The sequence below is a fragment of the Plasmodium gonderi genome (assembly GCF_002157705.1).
Source record: "Plasmodium gonderi DNA, contig: Chr14, whole genome shotgun sequence".
Taxonomy (NCBI): domain Eukaryota; phylum Apicomplexa; class Aconoidasida; order Haemosporida; family Plasmodiidae; genus Plasmodium; species Plasmodium gonderi.
The window spans coordinates 1,482,185-1,506,797 of record NW_021628939.1 but is presented as its reverse complement, the minus strand read 5'-3'; the positions used below and the strand labels follow the sequence as shown (position 1 = coordinate 1,506,797).

Here is a 24,613-nt window from a genome sequence, read left to right as displayed (position 1 = left end):
TCATTAAATGTTCTAATGCCTGAACCTATGCATATATGTACGTCTGTATATATAGCACAGTCATGTACAGGTACAACCCAGTTTTACAAAACAACAAAAATGACAAAGGATAAAGGAACAATGAAAATTAAACAAATAGTAAAGACACCGTCACGGGGTTAACAAAATTTATGAAAACTGTATTCAGTAAATATCGATTGGAAATGTCAATTAAGGGTATGTTGGGAGGATGTTAAAAGAGATTTTTCATTTTTATATATTTTGTCTGTACACATAATATAATGCATTACATATGCTTTTTTGGTGCATGCACAGAAAGCCATATAAAAATAGTTCAATAGAAGTGTCTACTTCCTACAGATGAAATGACATATGTTAAAAGTTTTAAGAAAAGAATTTTAATTTGTGTATCTACACATTTTTTTGTTACTTGTAAAAAAGGGAAAAAAAAAAAAAAAAAAAAAAAAAAGAGTTGTATCTTTTCATACATGCCTGTTTTATAAAACAATAAAAATGAAATATGTGTGAAAAAAGATTAACCTTTTCATTTTTATCACCTAATATTATGTTTCAGTAGTGGCATAACTGTATTATAGTTGTTAAATTAAAATGATGTCCTATAAGATGTCATTATGCTTTTTTATTCTATTTTACTTATTTATACTTTTTCAAAATAACCATAAAAAAGGGAAAATATATGATGCACCTTCATCAGTTTTGTAAAATTTTTAGAAGGTGAATGTTAGATTGGCGTATTCTTTTTTTTTATTTCTCTTTTTAATTTCAAGACTTGGTGGTAATAATTAATCTTAGGATTTACATAAATTCAAGTAAAGGGAAAAAAAAAAAAAAAAAAAAAAAAAAAACGAAATCCTTATAATGTCCCATGTAACATTACTTAAGGCTTTAAAAAAGGAATTCGTATTCCCTCATTATTGTAACATTAAATTTAGAACTCTAAAGTGCATATAATTTACACGTTTGAAAATTTTCTTTTTCACAGGGGGATGAGAGGAGTCATTCCCTGTAAACTTCTTTGCACCACTTAAAAAAGCATAACGAATTTTTGACCTGTACGTGTTAACTACTATCACTTCCTCGCTGCTTACCATGAAGCTGTAAAAAATAAATATTCAATTTCAATATGTGTTTTTCTCAAAATTGTTAATGTAACATGCGGAAATTTTTTTACACCAGTTTAACTGAAAAATACGCGATCATATAAAATTGTTTAAAGTATGCAAACTCTTTGAGAGCCTTATTTAATGGATACTATTGCAAAACAACGAAGATTTATTTTCTTCTTTTTTGATTTAATTCTGACAAGATCATTGTGCCCAAGTTAGGATTCGAAAAGGGGGAAAATGCGTTTTTTCTTTTTTTTTCTATTTTTTTTCTATTTTTTATCTATTTTTTTTTCTATTTTTTATCTATTTTTTATCTATTTTTTATCTATTTTTTATCTATTTTTTTTCTTTTTTTTTTTTTATTTTTTTTGACATGTTCTGCTAGCTTACCTAGCATAGTTTTCATAAAACTGCCTCCGTGATCCACACAACCTGAATAAACCTGAATATATCTGAATATACCTGAATAAACCTGAATAAACCTGAATAAACCTGAATAATTTATTTCTTTCCGCTTTTTCAAATCAATAATGGAAGCAAAGCCAAATGTGAACAAACAAAATGTAGTCATTTTAAAAAACATCTTAGACGCTAAGTTGTCAAAGGATAAGAATTATAATGAGAGAAGAATTAGGCACAATAAGCATTCATTAATTCTGAGCAAACAATTTCACGGAATAATTGGGGGAATTACTGTTGGTATTTTAGGGGTTCAAGGTATTTACGGTTTTTTGCTTTTTTCTATATTTACTATGATAGGAACTCTTATGACCTTTTCTCATATTCGAGCAGATTACAAATCATTTTTTATCAAAAAATCGGACATTTTTTGTCGTGACTTCTTTAGTGGATTGATAGTAAGACCTAATTAAAAACACATCCTACGAATTGTGTATTATGTCCATTTGTACATCATCTAGTATGTTCACACGCTGTTTTATATGTGGGTGTATACACCCATGTACAAATTATATAAATAGTTCAGTTTCATGCGAAATTTTTTTTTTTTTTTTTTTTTTTTTTTTTTCTTTTTCTTTTTTCCCATTCCACCTTTTTCCTATTTTTAGTCCTTTATTTTGTTTTGGACCCTATCGTACGACCTAATATATATTTTTTAACGTCCATCATTTTTAAAATATTTTGGACTTACCTAACTCTATGTGAAAAAAATTGAATTATAGTTATACATCGTTCCCATGATTATTTGCTTTCGCCGTTACCACGCTTATGTCCCATTTCCCAACTCACATATCTATGCCCTTGTGTATTGGCCAATTATAAATCTGACATACCTATAGGAGTAGCATGGATTTAGACTTAAAGTTACATGAAAATTATTTTTTAAACATAATAAAAGAAAAGCTAGGAAATAAATATAGTGAAAATGATGTATGTAGTAAATATGAATCCATATTTCTTAGTGGTATTTTTTGGGTTCTTAGCGGACTTTGTATGGTGAAGAAAAACAGAATGAATTTAGACGAAGTACTAGACAAGAAAATAATAGACACTTTATACAAATTAGTAATGCAGAGTTTACAAAAAAAAAAAATTAAAGAAAAATACATTTATAAGTTAAAAAAAGAAAAATATTTTTTATCTAATGAGGATATTAATAGAATAGTTGCTACATCTAAATGTGACCCTAGCTATTTTAATAAAAATGTTTCTGCAATGGGAAATAGTAGTGGTGGTAAAATCGAGTCAGAAAATGAGAGAATTTCTTCCAACTTTTTTATTGAAAAAAGTGTTCATCAAATCGAAAATATTAATTCTCGAAATGAAAGCAAAACAGATAATTGCAATGTTGTAATGAGTGCGGTAACTGAAAAGATGAGTAACCAAAAAATCTCATCTGTCGAAAGCATGAATAGTAAACAGACGGATAGTACACAATATGTAAATAAAATGGAAGGCAAAGAACTTAAAATAATTATGAATATGACATCTTTAGGTAAAAGAAAAAAAAAGAAATTCCATTTGACAGGATTTAGCCCCTGTGGCAAAATATGTTTATATGAAGCAAATGTAATATCAACATTAAGTGCTATTCAAATTTTATTCTTATTAAATAAAATAAGTGAAGATGATATAAGCACGAATATACTATTAGAAATATATAATTTTTTATATTTTATTCTTGATGAAGAGAAAGGATTTTATCATTTTTCTTTAAACAGTACACGATTTCATTATGATGGCGATATGCGTTTTATGTTTTGCTCTCTCTCAGTCTTATATTTTATAAATCTTTTATTAAAGAAAAGAAATATATATATGAACTTATATAACAATAACGAGAAATGTGCGCAGTGGATATTAACATGTTTTAATCTAGATGGAGGATTTTCTAATTTCCCAGGTTCAGAATCACATGCAGGTACTACATTTTGTGCCATCAATTCCTTAAACATGCTAAGAGCTAACAGTAATGGGAACTACATATTGGATAATGTCATAGTACGGGAAAAATTAATTAGGTATTTAAAACTATAGTTACTCGTTAAAATTCATCTTAAATGTGCATACAAATATATGAGCACACTCGTACGCACGTGTTACATGCATGCACATCTGTCAATGATGAAATTCGATCTACTTCAGCAAAGTAGAACCTATACATCTGCATCGATTGCAGCAGCCGTTTTTTGGCAATATCTACGCAAGACGTGCCTGTGCATGTCTGCACAAATATATACACATACATACGTACATATATATATATATATATATATATATATATATAAGCATATATTTGTATGTATGGTTACCCCCCCCCCCCCCCCCCCTGATTAGATGGCTTTGTGATAGGTGTGACAACTTGGGCATTAATGGGCGAGTAGGAAAAGAGCACGATGTATGTTACGCTTGGTGGGTTTTGGGAAGTTTAGTTTCATTGAAAACAAATTTAAGTGAATTATTCAATGTGAATATATTAATAAATTTTATTTTGAAGTGCCAAGATCAACAGAAAGGTGGTTTTTCCAGAACTGAAAATAAGGATAATTATTTTAAAAAAAAACACTTCTTTAATATTTATGAAAAAGAAATGTTATCTCACCAAGAAGTGGATCTGTTTCACACATTTTTTGCCTTGTGTGCTTTGTCTCTTATATATCAAAATATTTGTTATTATAAAAAGAAGCAAAGAAAAAAATATAAATTCTTTGATGATGTTGTAATCCCGATGCATTTAGAATCTATTCTGAATGATATGGCAAAAATACACCAGTTTCTAGCAATGCCTATTCATATGACATACTAGCATTTTTTTTTTTTTTTTTTTTTTTTCCTTAAACGGTTACATGTTCCAATAAGAACGTAAAAAAAGTGTCAATTTTTTTTCTTTTGCTTCGTCGTCGTCGTCTTCTTCCACAGCTACATGTGTATATACGTATATGTATGGGTATATGTATATATATATATATATATATATATATATATATATATATTTTTTCTCTTTTTTTGTCACAACTGACATTGTCAGAAACGCTTTTGAATATATGGAATCCCTTGAATGCCATTTTCTTATTTTGACATACGTTCCAAGTTTTTTCTTTTATCACATGACATGGCATGACTACATTTTTGATGGATGTACAACCGCCTTTCCATTGCTGTGTGAGTAGGTCAAATATTTTCTTAAAAAAAAAAAATATGCATAATTTATTTCCTGATTGAGAATTCCAAAAATTCATAACTTGTGAATTCATGCTAATGATTGGGCAAAAAAAAAAAAAAAAAAAAAAAAAAAAACTAATTAAAAAATGGAGAAACAAACTTATGCATGCCTGTGTTCCAAACGTACATATATATACACATACATACTTAATATGAAAACATGTATAAAGGCGTGAATAAATACGCTTGCACACATTTTAAAAGCAGCTTCCATTGGCTTTGGCTTGCGAAGATTAGTACGCGCCGTACTCATTTTCTTTTTTCGATTACCCAACTTTGTCAAAACACACGTTACATATTTTCAAATAAATATAGGAAAATATATTATAGGCCAAAATAAGAAAAAAGGCCAAATCCTTAAAAAGGATCGATTTATAGAACGCTACTGATTGAAACCAGTTTAGAAGTGAACTTGTAAATATATATTTATTTGATTTCATACATGCCCATTCTGAAAATTTGAAGAAATACGCATTTTTTCACACTTAACATGATATATGGAATTGTAACTAGTAAATATGTACCACTACTCAAGATTGGTTAAGTTAAAACGATTTATGTTTGGTCATTCGAAAAAAAGGTTTTGTTAATTCGTTACGTAACATTTTTTTTTACGCATTTTGCTCCTTCCCAATTTTTAGTTGTACTGTGTGCATAAAAATGTGCAGATGCACACATAGACATAGATATACATACACAGATATAGATACATAAACATATATACACATGTCCAGAATTTATGCGGTCTGATAGTATAACCCAAATGATTACTGGTAAAAGAAGATTTCATAATTATTTTGCAAAACATGCTTTAAGACAGGCTTTAAAAAAAGAAGAGATAAATTTTCACGAGTTGCACAAAAGAGTATACGTTGGCGATTCTTCCCTCAACGGAGTTGGTATATTCTCGTGTGACAAAATAAAAAAAAATGAAATTATTGAAATATGTCCAACAATGAAAATTAAAAATGAAGATATTCCAGAAAAGTTAATTAATTATTTATTTGAGGGAAAACAAGAAAACATGAACACACAAATAGTGGAAATCCTTATCAAAAAAAAAGACGCTGTGAATTATAAGCTCTTTCCCTTGGGTTACGGGATTTTATACAACCACTCTGATTCCCCCAATGCCTCTGTTCATATAATACCAATGCAGGAGCACAGGGACGAGAAAAATGTTACACACCTTTTATTAGCGCTATTACTGCTACTACTATTGTTGCTACTGCTATTATTGCTACTGCTATTATTGCTACTGCTGTTATTGCTACTGCTATTATTGCTACTACTATTATTGCCATTCCTGTTACTATTTTTACTTGTAGTTAATATCCGTATTGCTGCTTCTGTAGACCATTTCTCACGCCTTCTCCCCCTGTGTGCTGTATTTATCTTTTCCAAACTTTTCTACATTTCCATATCACCTGTATTGTCAGCTACACATATTTTACTTCTCTCTCTTCTATCCCCTCTACAGGAGACAATTGCGTCCAACCAAATAATAATGTTGCGCGCTCAAAGGGATATACAAGAAAACGAGGAAATTTTCATTTCTTATGGACATTCTTGGTGGAGCGTAAGTTAAGGATGAGGCGAAATGACATATTCGTCAAAAAAATGAGAAAAAAAAAAAAAAAAAGTTCGGAATTTTAAAAATTAAGAGATTAGAGCGCTCTTCACGGGATGTAAGGGGGAGCGCACGTGAACTCGCGTGTTTATATATACATATATATGCCCAAAAACACAAGCAAATTTTTTGTTAAAAAAAAAAAAAAAGTTTGTAGACATACTATTACGTGACATATTTTGCATGCATTATAAATGAAAATTTATAATTAAAAGGTATAAATTAAGTTTGTAAATGAAAAAAAAAAATGAGGCGGGGATATACAAAACAACTTCGCGAAATGTTCATGTGATGTGAAAAAAAACGAAAAGTATAAAGTGTTTTCCTTTTCTTGTTGATTTTCAAATATGTTGTTTTTCTTCGTCGACATATTTATGGGCTACATATATGTAGGTACATGTTAAGACCCAAAAATAAAATTCAAAAATGATACAAAAATATGCTATTCGTAATTTACATAAATTGGTGTGACATGTTTATGCGTAGGAGGTTGGAAAACTTGTACATCCAAATAACTGCTCATCGTTTTCGTTCATTTTTCTGTCCATTTTTCTGCCCACTTTTCTGTCCATTTTTTTGCCCATTTTTGTGCGACAGGATAGGGGCTGGGCACCCTTAGGACGAGAAGACACAATGAAGAAAATTTTTCATCCATCCAAACAAAAAAAATAATAACTATCTTAAAAATATGTACTTCGTCAGGGATAGTATTAAAATAGAAACAGTGATGAACACAATATTTATTGAAGTTAAAAAAAAGTAATTCGGTATAAAATAGTCATACAGCTGAAAGAGGTTAAAAAGGGAAGGAAATGAATATATGTGTAAAGCTTATGCGTGTACTAATACACGAGGAATGCGGAGTGGGGTGGGGGAAGGGAGAGAGAGAGAAGCATGGGATAAAGATAAATACAATGTGTTATTAGGATCCATTCAAACATGTGTAGAAACATATTTTCTTATCCGTTCTACACATGTTTTCTCATGATGATGTGCATACCATGAGGTGCGTCTCCAAGTAAAAAGCCACCCATAAGGAAGTAAGACACTTACAGCAGAATATGAAAATGATCCTAACAAAACCGGGGGAAAAAAAATGTAATGATGAGTAGTAATTAGTAGTAATAGCAGGATCACGGTGGTGCATCCAATTTTGGCATGATAAGGGGACCATATGCTGAGATGCCGTTTCAGTTGCTTAACCGCGTAGGTACACTTTTTTTTTTTTTTTTTTTTTTTTTTTTTTGGTGTATATATTTTCTAGACTTACTTGAAACAAAAATTAATCAAGGGGTAAAAATAAAAATTATACAAATCGACTTGCTTAAAGGACGTCAACAATTTTATCTTTCTTAAATTGAACACATAAAGAATGAAAATAAGAGAAAATAACATAGGGAAAAATACATGAATAAATATATATAGCTGACTTATAGGCCAAACATATTTGTTAAAACCAATATATGCCGCAGTTAATGGAAAACTATTTAACACAAATTTATGTCCTGTTAAAAAAAAGGAATATTTAATAAGTATTGCTGATAATAAATAAAAATCTGTATCATTAATATTGAAAAATGGGATACTTTTTACTAACTTGCAAATTTGAATTTGAGTAGCATCTACTTCGTTAAGTATGCTGCATTTATCCAATAACATACACTTTTGTTGCACAAGTTTCAAATCAAATTTTTCTTTTACCCATGTATTTACATGATTATGATGATTATTTTCAGTATTACATTCTTGTTCTTCATCTATCTGGGTAAACATATCTATATGTCTATTCTCTTCAATCCATTTGATTTTAATATTATTCATGTCTATATCTCCTTCTGATTTATTCGTGCTCACAAAAAAAAAATAAAAAAATATTAATGTTGTATATAAAAAGAACACTACACTTAAATTTGTATTACTATACACAATAAACGATAATTGAAGTGAGGAAAACAAGATGAGGAAGAGACTGATAGAGACTTCATAAATTTTTTGAAAAGATTCTGATACTTTTTCTTTTTTTATTATACTACTTTTGCTTAATATAACGAAAAAATACAGTAAAAAAGTTATGAGATAAATAACTGGGGGATTCCAAAATATTACTTGTTCATTTACTTTAAGGAAATATAAAATTACAAGTGCGAATTGTAGGGTCCACCCTACTAACATTATTAATTTTATTTTTCTTCTCAACTTTTTATTTAAACCACAATTTATTAATAATATGCTTAATAAATAACACGAAATTGGCAATGCCATTTCCAGAATGGATTTTTTTAAGTAAAATTTTTCTACATCGTGCTCGAAATAACGAGGGGTATAACTCAATGCTCCATTCAAAACCAAAACGATGAGAAGTATCATTCCTCTGCAGAGATTCAAAAGGTGGGAAAGAGTGTATTCGGATCATTTGTCATAAGATGGTATATAAAACAAACATTAGCACGGGCTATATAGGATAAGGAAAGAGGAATATATCACAAATTGGAGAAGATTATTACAGGCTTGGCTATGTAACACACACGGACTCAATTATTGTATGGACGTATTCGTGCGGAGGATGCATGTAAATGGGAGGGAATATACTAGGAAAACATATGCGAACATATGCACATCTGGGTAGAAGCAAATCTGCAGAGAAGCACAACCACACGAAGAGGTATACACAAGTGCCTACCTTAAAAGGTGCAAGGAAAAGAAGGAATCATTCTTGAACAGAGATAAGAAGACGTAGGAAATTAAAATGAAGTGGATGTAATGTTTCTCATTAAAGACATAATAGTATGACAATTCAAATGAGCTCCAAATAACAACAAATAAAAAGTAGTTGTTATTGACTAATATTTTAAATAATTTTTTCATTTTCGTGAAAAAGAATTTTATAATATTAAAAACATGTGGAAGTACTATATTTGTACTTTTGGTAATACTTCTCTTAATTATTACAAACAAGCATTTAAAAAATCTGCAGAATTTTCGAAAAAAGGTGTCCTTATCTTGACATTTGTTGTTAAAATTTTTATTTTTCTCATTATAAATGGATTCCGTATGTTGAGGATGTATAGCTGTATATTTCTTTAGGTTTTCATCTGGAAGATTACTATATATTAAAAATACTTTTATATACATAATAAATCTGAAAAAATCTGTATACTTATTTCGAGAAAACAAATGTCCAACAACTAACAATGCAAACAAAAATGTAAACGTAAGTAAGTTTAAGGACTTGTTATAAATGTCTAGTGGAATTAGCATAATGAACAAAATTGTTAAGAAGAGTATAAATGTGCCTACTGAAATTGATTTGTAATAATAATTTAATTTCGAATTGAGATAGAATATTTTAAATATAATAAGAAAAAATATGTTTATTATAAAACATAACAGAATAAATGATGGTTTCTTAACAGCAAAGATAAAATAAAAATATTTCTGTGTAATTTCCATTAAATTTCTCATTTTATTTATATATTTTATATATTCTTCCTTTTCACTTGTTAAGATTTCTTCAATATCCATAAACTTTTTATATGGTTGAAAAAATTTCTCCTTTTCATCTTCAATATTCTTCCAATTATTTTTAATGAAAAAATAATCTTCATTTTTTACTATACTATAATGTTTTTCATACTCATTTAGGTACCTATTTATTTGCCATAAATTGGCATAATTAAGTTCAGCAATGTAGTGTAAATTTAACAATTCATAGTATAAGTCTGAGTGCTTACTATCATCCTGAATTTCATTCAATTTTATGTTTTCTACATCATTTTCAGAAATGTTATTCCCATTAATTTTATTTTCACTATTTTCACTATTTTCACTGTTTTCATTTTTTTCATTTGTATTATGCTGAGCCTCTGCAGTTTTACCATTACTTTTATTACTCACCTTTCCATATGCATTTGGAATAAGGTCCATCATAACATTTCCTACGTTACAAAACGGGATAGTAGATCCAATTAAAAATGACAAAGTACTTACTAAATTTATCTGTCTTGTGTTTCTTACATTATAGAAGTAGGTTCTATCGTTATTAGAATTATTTAAAGCAGAATGATAATTTTTATAACTTTCAATCAAACATGCATTATCCTCCTCTGGAATACATGCACTAGATGCATATGGTGAATCTGAATTGTTTCTATCTAGCCACTCCTTATCATATAAAATAAAATTATTGTTGTTAATATTTTTATCTAATTGCATAAATGTTAAGGGGGAATACATAAATAAAGCAGTATCAGTTTCATCTGCACTTAATCCACTGTGATCTCCTGTTTGTGTTTGACCATGGTCACCCATAAGAACAAATAAAGTTTTCTTCTTCTCCTCTGATTTTACCTTCTCTACTATGTCGTTTATAAAAATATCGAAATCTTTTAACACACTTTTCATCTTTCTAGAATTAGGTTTTCCAACATGTCCTACATGATCAACACCCAAAACATGAACATAGAGGAGGTCCCAATAATCTAATGGATATTCTTCATAAAAATGATTCTTGGATTTGATGTCTAATGAATATAAATCAAAAATATTAAAACTTTCATATACTAATTTTCTACTTACATTTTTTGTTAATTTTACCATTGTATCATCCCCAATAGCAGTAACCGTTTTTCTATTATAATAAAGTTGTTCTATAAAATTATCTTGTATATCATCAGTTGGGGAAAAATTTTCATTTATATCTAAAAAATTTGGTATAGATCCAATTACCATAGATTTTAGTCTTGAAGTTGTAACTGTAGGTGCATCTGCTTGAAATCGAAATAACCTTGTTTTTTCTTTTTCACTTTTTAATATATTGTGCAAATTCATCATATTATTTTGAAAAAATCTCACATTATTTGTTGTATTCTTCTCTTCATCTATAGACTCATCATCTTCTTTTTCTTTTTTATAATTTGGATCGTATAGTGTAAAATCAAATCTCAGCGCGTCTATAAGTAATATAACTATTCTATCATACGGAGCATTCATAATGGAATGCACATTCTTTTTTTCTTTTAGCGATTCTATATATTCATCTCCAAATACATTTCTACTAAATGTTTCCAAATCCTCAGATTTGTTAGTAATTCCTTCTCTTGGAAATAAGAACCCATTAATAAATGAAAAGAATATCAATGCATTTAGTAGAAAAATCAAGAAAAATATTAGTACATGGTTGGAGAGCAAATTATCAAAGAGGTTGTATTTCACTTTAGCCTTCATTCTTGCCTTCACTCTTGCCTTCACTAATTTATGTTTTCTCTCGCCTATAATTGCTGATGAATTAGGAGTTTATTTTTCAGCCCCCACGTATAGATAAATATGAAAGTGTCTACTGGTGTGTCTACCAATGTGTCTATTAATGCTTCTGTTAGTACTTCTATTACTACTTCTATTAGTGCTTCTACTAGTGCTTATGGTTTTGTACGTGTATTCACACGTGGAAATATTCATGGGGGAGAAAACAATGTTATACGGCAAAAACAAATACAAATGGGATAAGGAACAACGGTATAAACAAAGAAAGTAAATATTACAATGGTCAGTGCACTTTTAAAAAGGCATATCCAAACCTAGGCAGGATATAACAGTAATGTGTGGTTACCCCTCATATGTAAGCGTACCCTATACATATACACATATTCATGCACAAGTTGTTTTATAAATGAAATGCTTAATTGTTGCTTATGATAAAAAATTAAAAAGGAAAAATGTGTCAAATGATCCGGGCATAAAATGGAGAAACAAGCTAACAAAATATACACACACACACATACATGCATCCATATATACATAATGGATAATGCGACTGCCCGTTCATTCAAAAAAGAGGATGAATATTTAGAAACTTTGTGTAAAAAAAAAAAAAAAAAAATGTATGGGTGTATATATACTGGTATAATAAAGTAACTCAGGGTGATCTAATAATGTACAAAAAAAAAAAAAAAAAAAAAAAAAAAAAAAAAAAAAAAAGAAACGTTTAGGTTTAGCATACTTTTGGAAAAAAAAAAATTTCTTATTTGCAAGAAGGAATGTCAATTGTTAAAATAGTAACTTTGCACAATATTTCGGGAGAAAAAAAAAAAAAATAAAATAAATGAGTAAACAAAACAAAACAAAATTTGCTAAATAAAATATACACAAAATAAAAAAAATTTGGAGACTATTCTCTTTGACGCTCCTTTTTTTTACATTTTTTTTTTTTCTTTTCTTACCTTTTATTTTCTTTTCTTACATCTTTTTTTCTTTTTTTACATTTGTTTTTCCTTTTTTACATTTTTTTTTTTTTTTTTTTTTTTTTTTTTTTTTTTTTTTTTTTTTTTTTTTTTTTTTTTTTTTTTTTTTTTTTTTTTTTTTTTTTTTTTTTGGTATAAATATTTCAAAATTTCCTAAGCACAATGCAATAATGGGGAAATAACATTATGTACATTTGATAATGTTTTTAATATCAGTGAAACATGTAAAAGCTGCTAAAGAGGCAAAACAAATAAAGCAAATAAAAAGAGCAAGGGAGCATATTTTATATTCTTGTTACTACCAAGTGTTCATGCGGTAAATTCTTATGCAGGTGTAAGGAATTCCATATTGTTGTGTAAGAATCTCGCTTTTTGAGACATTAGGAGTACTTTTAAAGGGGGCCATAAATTACATTAATCATTGCTAGTCATAAGTACATATGTGAATAGATATGTATGCTTACATAAAAAAAAAAATTATATATTACATACACAGGTGAAGTAATTACATAGTTTGCATACATATGAGCTGCATTCGTATTATACTTAGCATCGAAATAAGTTTGATCTTTCAGAGCCGTGTAAAATTAATGAAATGTGTAACAATTGGGAATTCAATGTAAAATTAACATTTTCTTATAAAAGCGTTGAAATACATAGTAGTTTTTAGAGGAACGAAAAGGAGAGGGAAAAAGGAGAAAAAAAAAAAAAAAAAAAAAAAAAAGAATGTTCAAATTTCAGCAGATAAAAATAGGATGGAACGAATTAGGTAGGACAGCAAAAATAGTGTATGGATGCTTCTTTTTCAACATCATTTTACTTATGGGAATAACCACTAGAAGACATATGGCTAATAAAAAGGCAATTGATTTCTACACAAACAAAATAATAGATTCCAAAAATGAAAATAGTGATTGGAGTTGTTACAACTCAGCAAAGCAGTATCATTATGAGTGTGCATACTTGAATGAGTAAGCAGACATAATAGCAAAAAAAAAAAAAATAAAATAAAAATAAGAAAAAATATGAAAAAATAAGGAAAAAAAAAAAAAAAGAAAAGGAAAAAGAGTTTTATACAGCATACACGTTCATACACATTCATGTACCCAATGCATCCAAGAGTTCAGCATTCATCCATTGTGTAGTGTAGGTTTCATATATGCAATACGTATATAAATGCACTTATATTATGTTCTTATTTGTGTAAGCATAATGGAATTTTTTTGTGATTAGATCATCTAAAAAAAAAAAAAAATTCCAAAAGGTTATTTTATTGTTATATATACTACATATGACTATTATGAAGAACGCCATTCAAAAGAAATCGCCTTGGTTAGTACAAGGTATATGTTACACACAAAACGTGATTATTTTATTTTATTATTTTATTTTATTTTATTTTATTTTTTTTTTTCCTTAATCTCACGCATTTAAGAGAAGAGACGCAGCAGTTAGATATATGTCAGAAACTAACTATTGAATTGGAAAATTGTCGAAATGATTTGCACAAGTTTATAAATGAAGATACACCACCTGCTATGAAAAAAATTCCATACATTATAAACAAGCCCAAGTGGTTGAGAGACCCAATTTGGTTTCAAAATATGCAAAATCAAAAAAAATGAATGATTTTAAAATTATAAAATAGAGATGTTTGCAATTTGGTAAAAAATGTTCCCAATTCTATAAACCACAATACTATTGTTTATAGAGTGTTTCACACACATCACATTGTACACTTTATTATAAAAAAAAAAAAAAGAGTATATTGCTTTTTCTTTGTTGCTTTTCTTTACTTTGTTTTTACAGTTTTGCTTTACCGTATCGTATCAGAGATTTGGTTCGCCACTTCATGTCAGATATTTTATTCATCACTTCTTATCAGAGATTTTATTCCCCATTTCGTTTTATAGTTTGACTTTTTTTTTTTTTTTTTTCCTTTATTCATTTAACCATCCTCTTTTCTTATATGAATAAAATGTTTTAACTAAAGAATTCTCCTTATTGTGTATTTTAAAAAGTAGTAAAAATACACCTATTTCTTTCTTTATATTTTGTACAAAATTGTGGAGCACACATATATAATGTGAAGTATTTTTTTTTTTTCTCTACCATTTTTAAATCGTGTCGATTTTTATATTCTGAGACTCCATTTAATGGTTTTTTATTTTTCCATATATTATTCATTGCCTTTCGGATGCCAATGAATACACATAGTGGATAACAAATTAAATGTTTTTTTTTTTTTATATAATGTTCTTCTAATGGCGTACTTATTTTATTTTTTTTTTCTGATTCATCCCTTAAGAGGCACATATTTACTGAAACATGTGTGTATGTATGTAAATACATAGTATGAGATAGATAAAATAAAAATGTATTCATTAATCGCGATAAACCTTTGCAAATAATGTATTCATATTCGTTCTATACTTGTATATTTATAAAGTAAAATTATGTTCCGTGCACGGCGGTTTTTAGTTGGTGAAATGAGTTTGTTTAAGTGTATAAATGTATAAAAACTGTATACATACATACGTATATATATATATATATATATACCTGGTGAAATATTTTCCAATTTGTCGGTTCATTATACCATAGGGTTTTTATATTTTATTTCTTTCCTAAGTATACTTAATTTGCTTTTACATTTTATACACTTTATGAATTAAGCTTTTGCTTTGAACCTTGTATTTTATTTTGAGCCTTGTTTTATTTTTTATTTTTAAATTAAACATAAGGACAATAAAAAAAATTAACACTGATTACTTCGAATGTAACATGAAAATTTGGTACCCTTTTAAATGAAGAAATAATTCCGAACTTTTTTTTTTTTTTTCTTTCTTTTTAAAACACGTTAAAAAAGTTACATTTTTTTTTTTTTTTTTTATCTATCTTTATCTCTCAGTTGCAAGTTTGTTGTAATTTTGAAAAAGAGTGAAAAGTCCCTTTTTCTTTTTTTCCCTTTTTTTTTTTTTTTACGTGCCATATAGGCATTTAGCAAAGATATATAAGGTATACACATGAATGCATGTAAATTTTCATTCATCACAAGAGATTACATTTACACAAAATAAGGAGAACAGAAGAAAATTTTTCATTGTTTTAATGAAATGTACAATAAAAAAAAAAAAAAGAATAAAAGAATAAACAAATTAAACAAGAAGAAAAGTACAGCTTTAACTTACGATATATAAGTATCTCCTTCATTGTTATATTATTATAATATTCTGTTAACCAATAATTAAAGCTTAAAAGAAGGTACTCGTGGAAAGTAAGATAAATAAGAACTTGCTTTCTACAGGTGACATTACAACGAAAGTTTTGTAATTCCCCGTTTGTTACACACCTAGTAAGGAATAAACGTGTGGAAAGAAGAGCCAAGAAGATTTAAAAAAAAAAAAAAAAAAAAAAAAAAGAACAAACGAACGAACGAAATTGCAAAAGGGTCAAATACACAGAACAAGTACTAAAAAACTAACAGATGTACAGGAGGGAAAATTGCATAGATACACCAATGCTTGCGTATAAAATTCGAGGGAACTGAAAAATGAAAAAGGATGCAGATTTTAACGTGTTCTATGATGAGGAAAAGAAAAACCTTGTAGGGTTATTAGTTGAAAATAATTTTGATGAAATATATGAGCCGTTAACAACTGAGAGTCTGAGATTGTTTTTGCCGCTTAATGGAGTGTACCTAATTGATTATCAGTTACATTTTTTTAAGCAAAATAATATTAAAAAGATTTATATAATAGTAACTCATCATGAAAAAGAATTACTTCATTACATTGAAAAGTTTCAAAAAAGTAAAAAAAGATACCACGATTTAAATATAGAGATAATTAAATTGAGTAAAAAAGTAAAAACATTAGGAGATGCATTGAGAGATTTTAAGAAATGTGTAGAAATTTATCATGATGTATTATTGTTACTTTCTGATACAATTCCAATTGCAAATGTAAAAGAAATTATAAAAGCACATTTTACAAATAAGGAAAAGTGCAAAAATCAAATTATGACACTTTTCTTATCTCATTGTAGTGATGAATATAAATCACACAATGACGATTTTGTAATAGGATATGACAATTTTTCCTTCAAGCTTTTATTATTTGAATCATTAAAAAATAAAAATTATTTAATATTAAGTAGTGAAATATTTGATGAGGTAAAAAAAAACGATAAAGCAGTAGCAAGTGGAAAAGGAAAAGGAAAAAGTGGTGGATGTGATGGAAGAAAGGTAAATGAAATATCTTGTGTAGATAAATTAAATGAAAATAAAGAACACAAATTTCCATTGTCCAATTTTAATACATGTACTAACTCTATTATTATTTCGTATGATTTAGTAATACCAAACATTTTTATTATTACTCCTCAAGTTTTCAAATTATTTGATGATAATTTTGATTATCAGTGCATAAAAAAAGATTTTATATACAACATACTGAAACAAGAAATTAAAATAGAAGAAATTTATGTACATATTTTGAATAATGATTACAATTACACCGAATGTAATCAAATAATAACAACTTTAACAGATTTTAGAATATATTTTAAATTTTTTAAAACATTAATTGAAAGAAATATACATCCATTTCTAGCCAATTCTTCTCATTTATTACCAGATTTACCAAAGTTTACGTTCTCGGAACCAGGATTATACAAGGCAAAAAATGCCATTATTAATGATACCTGTAAATTATTAAAAATTGTACTAGTTGAAAATTATACAGAAATTTTAGAAAATACAATTATTGAAAATTCCATTATTTGTAAAAATTGCAAAATTGGAAAAAATGTAAAAATTGTAAATAGTATTATAGGAAAAAACTCTATAATTAAAGATAACGTAATTATACTCAGTTCATTTGTCAGTGAAAACAATATCATTAATCAAAATGTGCTTATTGATGAATGTTGTGTAATCGGGAAAAATATGAACATACCATTCGATACACAAATTAATAAACATACTAGGTTAAGTGTGTACAAACATATAAAGGAACAAATGAAATTGCACAAACAAAGCAAAAAGACGGAAGACAGTAGGCTTGAGAATGAGGAGGAAGGGAAGAAGAGTAAGGAAGATAATGAGGATAAGGATTTTATCACAAACGTAAACAAAGATGTGGGTATTATGAAACTTGAGCAATTCTCTAATGCAGAAATAAATGGAGAAAGCACACGGAATGAAAATGCGAACCAAGAGTGCTATCAGCCAACCTGTGCAGAAGTTGTTCAGGAGGAGATGAATGCCTCTAAAGAAGTAGATGAAATGAAGGTAGAAATGGGTTCTTCCAATGAAGTAGGAGAAATGAAGGAAAATGTGGATTCTTCAAAAGGAGGAGAAATGAAGGAAGATGTGGATGCTTCAAAAGGAGGAGAAATGACGGAGGGGACAAAAAAAGGAACCCACGAATGTGACATTTTTAATGCAGAATCATTTGATCTGAACAACTTCATCGTAAAAACCAAGTATTCAGAGGATCAGCTGAGGTTATTTTCGTTAATTGGGAACGCCGAAAATTATGAAAAAATGAAAATGGCTAATTTTTCAGAATATGATTCAGAAGAAGAAAGTGACGAAGATTCTGTTTATTCGACATCTAAAAATTACAGCACTTTGAGTGACACAAATGTAAGTAACAAAGAAGATGAATTGAATAAAGATAACTCTACAAGCATTAGTGATATTAATAATCACTTTGAAAATATAAATGTGGAAAATGAGAAAACCTCCTTTGTAAAAGAAATAAGCTTACTGTGTAAAGAAGCACTTGAGAAACCACAATATATGAGTCACAAAATATTGGAAATGAAAAGTTTCAGACTTTCATTAAATTACACAGATTTAGATGTTATCATTTCATTTTTTCCAATTTTCTGGGATTTTATTAACAACATGCAGTTTGATAAAAATACATGGGTTGGAAATTTCGACAATGCAAAATTGGATTTGTTATTTTCTTCCTTCCTTCTAGATGATCAGATATACTATGAGACAATTTATGGGTTGATTTTAGACTTTTCCAAAAAACAATACTTGGAGAATAATGTTAAAAATAATATATATGGCTCTGATAAACTGTGCGGGGCCTTTGAATACATTTACCACTCGGATATATTTGAATTTAACCATTTTAATGAGTACGCAGAAAAAAAACAAACGTAAAAAATAATAACAAGAATGATGTTTATATTAAGCACTCATCACTAAAGATACAATCCGTTTTACACACCAATCAAATGATGTGTGAATCAATTTTGTATCTCCCCTAGCTGTGCATATTATTTTCGAATTTGTACTTCATCTGATGTGCATTCATCCCACTAAAGGTGTGTGTAATAAGTATTTTCAATTTTTATGTATGTATAATTAATTTACATGTGTTTCTCCTTTTTTTTTTCTTCCCTCCCTCTTATGCAGATGGGTCTGCAAGAACGAAGCAGATGAATATTTGACAAACAACAAGCGCTTAAAGGCTTTTGCAGAATGGCTATCAGAAGAATAAATTCATGTTAAAAAAAGAAAAAAAAAAAAATTAGCACTCGATTTTTTCTCTTTTATAAAGAAGACAGTTCTTTTTTTTTTCTTTTTTTTTTTTTTTCTGTTTCTCACATGTTGCTATATATTACATATATGTTTATGAATACTAATGATGCGCAACAGGTTGCATCATTTAATGCCTTATTTTTAAAAGTTAGAAAACAATTTACGTGAATGTTATGTTTACGTACTTTACATATATATTTCTCCCATTTACACCCATCACTCATTCTTGTATGAATTGTTCATTTATGAGATATATATAATTCAATCGAAAGAATTTTTTTTTTTTTTTTTTTTTTTTTTTGTTACATATAGAATATAAATTTTACGCATTTTTTATTTATTTTTTTTTTAATATCTTTGAAATTGCCTTTCTCATTTTTTTACCTGACGAAAAAAAAATTCATAAATTTAAAAAAGGAAAAAAGGCTGCAATGAATGTGCCGTTATTATGTGTGTATATCCTATATGCATGCCTATCCATGTATATCAATAAGTGTCCATATTTATACACTTACGTATCCATATGCACATTTACAAGTACATGAACATATGTGACGCCTTTTTAAAGCTAACAAAAAAACATGCACAAGTTTCATTATCCATAAGTTGTTAGATTCGTTCTGCATAATGATATTTTTATAAAATTGTCATGTCGTGTTAAAATCGACTATACATATTTATATGCATTTAAAAAATATGTTTAATAAAAAGTATTTTTCAAAAAAAAAAAAAAAGACAACTAACAGATGACACTCCACACTGGATGATCATTTGTTATGTCACTTTTGACATTTTTCACACGTCATTACTGATGCATACTCCATATGTATATGCTTTTTTGTTATACACCTGTACATATAAACATGTATAAATACCATACATACATAATAAAACTAAAGTATAGGATAAAAATGTGAAAAATTCTTTATTAAAAACTTTTATTAAGTTACCTGTACCAAGATGTGAAAAAGAAAAAAAAAAAAATTTGTACTGTATAAAAAAATGGTATGTTTTTACATTATATTTTGATAAAGCTCTTTCTTGTATCATAAAAAGAAAGGCAATAAAAAAAAAAAAAAAAAAGTATTAACTCATGTGTAAATTTAGTGAACCTCCCAACTATGGTCTCGATTCTGATTGGCCACTTTATATGCATTAAACCTTCATCAGAAAAGTAAAAGAAAAAGTCACGAAATGGGGTTTCCGTCATGTATGGAAAAACAAGAAAAAAACTTGATAATAAGTGACAATGAACAGATCACAAATAATAGATTAATTACAAACAATAGATTAATTATAAATAATAGATTAATTATAAATAATAGATTAATTATAAATAATAGATTAATTATAAATAATAGATTAATTATAAATAATAGATTAATTATAAATAATAGATTAATTACAAATAATAGATTAATTACAAATAATAGATTGCATTGTTCACCAACTTGTTAATTAACATACAAACCTGACACCAAGTGGTCTCATTCAGTACCCAAAACAACGCATAAGTGACAAAAGAAAAAGAAAAAAAAAAAAAAAAAAAAAAAAAAACCATAGCGTAGCAGTGAATTGTATACAGATTTAAGTAATCCTTTATTTTTCCACTTACTATTTTAGGAAAAAAACCTTATTGTTATTTTTCCATAGTTTATTTCTGAATGTATAAATTTAAAAAATATGTTCTTAAAACAGTTTAAAAAAAAAAAAAAAAAAAAAAAAAAAACTACATTTTTTGTAAGGTATTTGCGTTAAAGCTATGTTTCAAATTATGTATTTACAAAATAATATATTCTATCATTTTTTTTTTTTTCACACATTCGCATGTAAAAAGAAATATTGTCAAATGTTACACTTTCTTAAAGAACCCTCTTTTAAATGTACATAATTAATGTTATTATCACTGTTTTTATTTTATTGTACTTTAACCAAATTGCTTGTTTTGCATGTACCTTAAGGTAGTTTATATATATATATATATATATATACATATGTAAGTCCACACTTACATGACATGTAATACTTAAACCTTTTTTATATATACATATTTTTTCATCCCAATATAAAAAAAGTGATTTGTTCAACTTTATTCATAAGTAAAAAAAGTTTGTGCTTAGATAAAAATAGATATATGACAAATTTGTGGTAAATATAGTACCATTCTTCACTGTACCTTTTTTTTTTTTTTTTTCGCACATGTATTATATTGTCATTTTGGTGATCTGACTTTTCCAGTTTGAACAAAATTGCTGCAATTTATGTTCGTTCAGTTGCAACCGTAACTTAGAGCACTCGTTCGTCCATTCTGCTACTTTCTGTATTGAAATTTTTATATATTTTTACATACCCTTGTACATATTCATCAATATATATATATATATATATATATATATATACCGAGTATGCCACATACGTAGCATTTCCTGGTTGCGTACCATGGTTTCATCAAAGAAAAAAGGGAAAAAAATAAAACAAAGACGTATGTAAATAAAAACAAATCGATTATAAACAAATATTTTACATGTGCATATATATACGTACATGTATATGTGTGTACAAATACACAAAACTGTGTTCATGAACCTATGCAATAACCCACCCCTCCTTTTCCGTTGATTATCACACGTAAGTTTTCATCTGGATTAAAAGCTAAGCTTCCCATTTATGGTATCATGAAAAATTCATGAGACTTTTAGAACCCCTTTTACATAATATAATAAAAGTCCCCAATTGTAACAAGTTATTGAACACCTTTGTAAGAATTAATTATATTTTTAAAAAAATGAACAACCCCAATTCTAAGGAAAATGTGTTAGAGGAAGAATTACAGAAGGCTAAAATTTTATGTAACGAATTAGACGAATTAAAAATTAGCTATAAGGAGGTAAAACATGGAAAGGCTGATTGTATTCAGGATTTATTAGATATGAATTTAGAAAATTCGAAAAATATTATAAAAAATTTATTTTTAAAAGATAAGAAAAAAAATTATTTTTTTTTATGTACAGTAAACTGGAAAGTAGTGGACTTGAAACATTTATCGAACATGTTAAATACATCAAATTTAAGATTTGTTGATGAAGGAAATTTGAAAAGCATGTTAAATTTGCAACCAGGTTCTTTAACTCCTCTTGCAATGAAATATGACAAAGACAACCTCGTAAAGCTTTATTTTGATGAAGAAATGAAAAACATGCAAGAAGTTATTATTCATCCACTGCATAATTACAGCAGTTTATATATGAAACTAGAAGATGTAGTAAAATTCTGTGAATTGCATAATCATTCTCCAGAGTATGTTCACATTAAGGAGGGAAATGATAAAATAAAGAAAGAAGATATGAAATTGGAAGAGGATAAAATGGAAAAGAAAAAAAGTAGTAGTAATGGAGAATCACGCATAAATGGAAAAGTAAACCCAAATAATGACGACAAGGGAAAGGATATCAACATATTGGGAATTACATCCAAAAAAACTGTAAACTTTTCAGATTGGTATACACAAGTAATTGTAAAAAGTGAACTTATAGAATATTATGACATCTCAGGTTGTTATATTTTACGACCAGCTTCCTATTACATATGGGAATGTGTACAATCTTTTTTCAACAAAGAAATAAAAAAACTAAATGTCGAAAATTCTTATTTCCCCTTATTTGTAACGAAAAATAAATTAGAGAAGGAAAAAAATCATATTGAAGGTTTTAGCCCAGAAGTTGCATGGGTAACGAAATATGGTGATTCTACACTGCCAGAAGAAATAGCCATTAGACCAACAAGCGAAACTATTATGTATTCTGTTTTTTCCAAATGGATAAGATCTCATAGAGATTTGCCTCTTAAACTGAATCAATGGAACACTGTCGTTCGATGGGAATTTAAACAACCAACTCCATTCATCAGAACAAGAGAATTTTTATGGCAAGAAGGACATACAGCACATAAAAATGAAGAAGAAGCTGTCAAAATGGTTTTTGATATACTAGATTTGTACAGAAGGTGGTATGAGGAATGTTTAGCTGTACCAATTATTAAAGGAATAAAAAGTGAAGGGGAAAAATTTGGAGGAGCTAATTTTACATCAACTGCAGAAGCTTTTATAAGTGAGAATGGACGAGCGATACAAGCAGCTACTTCACATTATCTTGGTACGAATTTTGCAAAAATGTTTAAAATTGAATTTGAAGATGAAAATGAAGAGAAGCAATATGCTCATCAAACCTCCTGGGGATGCACTACGAGATCCATAGGAATTATGATTATGACTCATGGAGATGATAAAGGATTAGTTTTACCACCGAAAGTTGCAAAATTTAAAGTTGTTATTGTTCCAATTTTATATAAAAACACAGATGAAAATGTTATATTTAACTATTGTAAAGATATAGAAAAGGTTTTAAAAAATGCACAAATTAATTGCATTTTTGATGACAGAGATTTATATTCTCCAGGGTATAAATTTAATCATTGGGAATTAAGAGGAGTACCCATAAGAATAGAAGTAGGACCAAAAGATATTCAAAATAATTCCTGCCTTCTTGTAAGAAGGGATTCTAATGAAAAATTCAATGTGAAGAAAGAATCCGTTTTGTTAGAAACACAACAAATGCTTGTTGATATTCATAAGCATCTTTTCCTAAAAGCAAAAAAGAAATTAGATGAATCCATCGTTCAAGTAACAACCTTTGGAGAAGTTATGGATGCTCTAAATAAAAAGAAAATGGTTCTAGCTCCATGGTGTGAGGATATATCAACAGAAGAAGAAATAAAAAAAGAAACACAAAGATTATCGCAAAACCAAGGAAATACTGAAACGTCACTATCAGGCTCCATGAAACCTTTGTGTATTCCATTAGATCAACCCCCACTTCCTCCAAGTACAAAATGTTTTTGGTCAGGAAAACCTGCCAAGAGATGGTGCTTATTTGGTAGAAGTTACTGAGAATTCTTTTCTTTTTTGCAAATCATTGTATAGCTGGACTTACTGTTGAATTTGCAAAAGTCTACACTATTTTAGTTAATAATATATATATATATACTATAGAAACATTTTTACGTACAAAATTTTTCTTTTTCTATTTTTAAGACGAGTCAAAATAAAATAGTTTACATTTAATTATTCCATTATATCGAGTAACCTTCTTGCCACTTTTACGTTTTGTGAAAAGGGTGGTGGGCCACCATAACCCTCGCCACTTTATCACATTTTTATCATATGTTATATGTATACCGTCATAAGCACGTAGCGAATAAAATTATATAAATATTTTAAAAAAAAATTGTAAATTGAGGTAAAAATATGTAAAATAAATAGTATCCCCATTTATTTTTTCATAGCTGTGTATTACAATTTTTTTTTAATTTTTTTATC

The 24,613-nt window shown here is 27.9% G+C and overlaps 7 protein-coding genes across 7 annotated transcripts; 6 read left to right on the top strand and 1 right to left on the bottom strand.

Moving 5' to 3' along the window:
- Positions 1 to 1,657: 1,657 nt before the first annotated feature.
- PGO_143230 (conserved Plasmodium protein, unknown function) lies at positions 1,658 to 2,245 on the top strand (the record flags this gene model as incomplete). The annotated part of the gene is made up of 2 exons (XM_028690314.1): positions 1,658 to 1,984; positions 2,195 to 2,245. 2 exons carry the CDS (start codon positions 1,658 to 1,660, stop codon positions 2,243 to 2,245), a joined length of 378 nt encoding a protein of 125 aa, XP_028546115.1.
- A 187-nt stretch (positions 2,246 to 2,432) lies between these two features.
- Positions 2,433 to 4,392, top strand: PGO_143220 (geranylgeranyl transferase type2 beta subunit; the record flags this gene model as incomplete). Its single annotated transcript, XM_028690313.1, has 2 exons — positions 2,433 to 3,607; positions 3,924 to 4,392. 2 exons carry the CDS (start codon positions 2,433 to 2,435, stop codon positions 4,390 to 4,392), a joined length of 1,644 nt encoding a protein of 547 aa, XP_028546114.1.
- A 1,155-nt stretch (positions 4,393 to 5,547) lies between these two features.
- On the top strand, positions 5,548 to 6,396 carry PGO_143210 (SET domain containing protein; the record flags this gene model as incomplete). The annotated part of the gene is made up of 2 exons (XM_028690312.1): positions 5,548 to 5,988; positions 6,289 to 6,396. 2 exons carry the CDS (start codon positions 5,548 to 5,550, stop codon positions 6,394 to 6,396), a joined length of 549 nt encoding a protein of 182 aa, XP_028546113.1.
- A 717-nt stretch (positions 6,397 to 7,113) lies between these two features.
- PGO_143200 (GPI ethanolamine phosphate transferase 3) lies at positions 7,114 to 11,661 on the bottom strand (the record flags this gene model as incomplete). Its single annotated transcript, XM_028690311.1, has 4 exons — positions 7,114 to 7,224; positions 7,439 to 7,511; positions 7,709 to 8,809; positions 9,119 to 11,661. The coding sequence occupies 4 exons, from the start codon at positions 11,659 to 11,661 to the stop codon at positions 7,114 to 7,116; spliced, it is 3,828 nt and encodes a 1,275-aa protein (XP_028546112.1).
- Positions 11,662 to 13,400: 1,739 nt separating this feature from the next.
- PGO_143190 (hypothetical protein, conserved) lies at positions 13,401 to 14,299 on the top strand (the record flags this gene model as incomplete). Its single annotated transcript, XM_028690310.1, has 2 exons — positions 13,401 to 13,645; positions 14,110 to 14,299. The coding sequence occupies 2 exons, from the start codon at positions 13,401 to 13,403 to the stop codon at positions 14,297 to 14,299; spliced, it is 435 nt and encodes a 144-aa protein (XP_028546111.1).
- Positions 14,300 to 16,227: 1,928 nt separating this feature from the next.
- On the top strand, positions 16,228 to 19,198 carry PGO_143180 (hypothetical protein, conserved; the record flags this gene model as incomplete). The annotated part of the gene is made up of 2 exons (XM_028690309.1): positions 16,228 to 18,833; positions 19,114 to 19,198. 2 exons carry the CDS (start codon positions 16,228 to 16,230, stop codon positions 19,196 to 19,198), a joined length of 2,691 nt encoding a protein of 896 aa, XP_028546110.1.
- Positions 19,199 to 21,925: 2,727 nt separating this feature from the next.
- Positions 21,926 to 24,184, top strand: PGO_143170 (bifunctional aminoacyl-tRNA synthetase; the record flags this gene model as incomplete). The annotated part of the gene is made up of 1 exon (XM_028690308.1): positions 21,926 to 24,184. One exon carries the CDS (start codon positions 21,926 to 21,928, stop codon positions 24,182 to 24,184), a length of 2,259 nt encoding a protein of 752 aa, XP_028546109.1.
- Between the last annotated feature and the right edge of the window lie 429 nt (positions 24,185 to 24,613).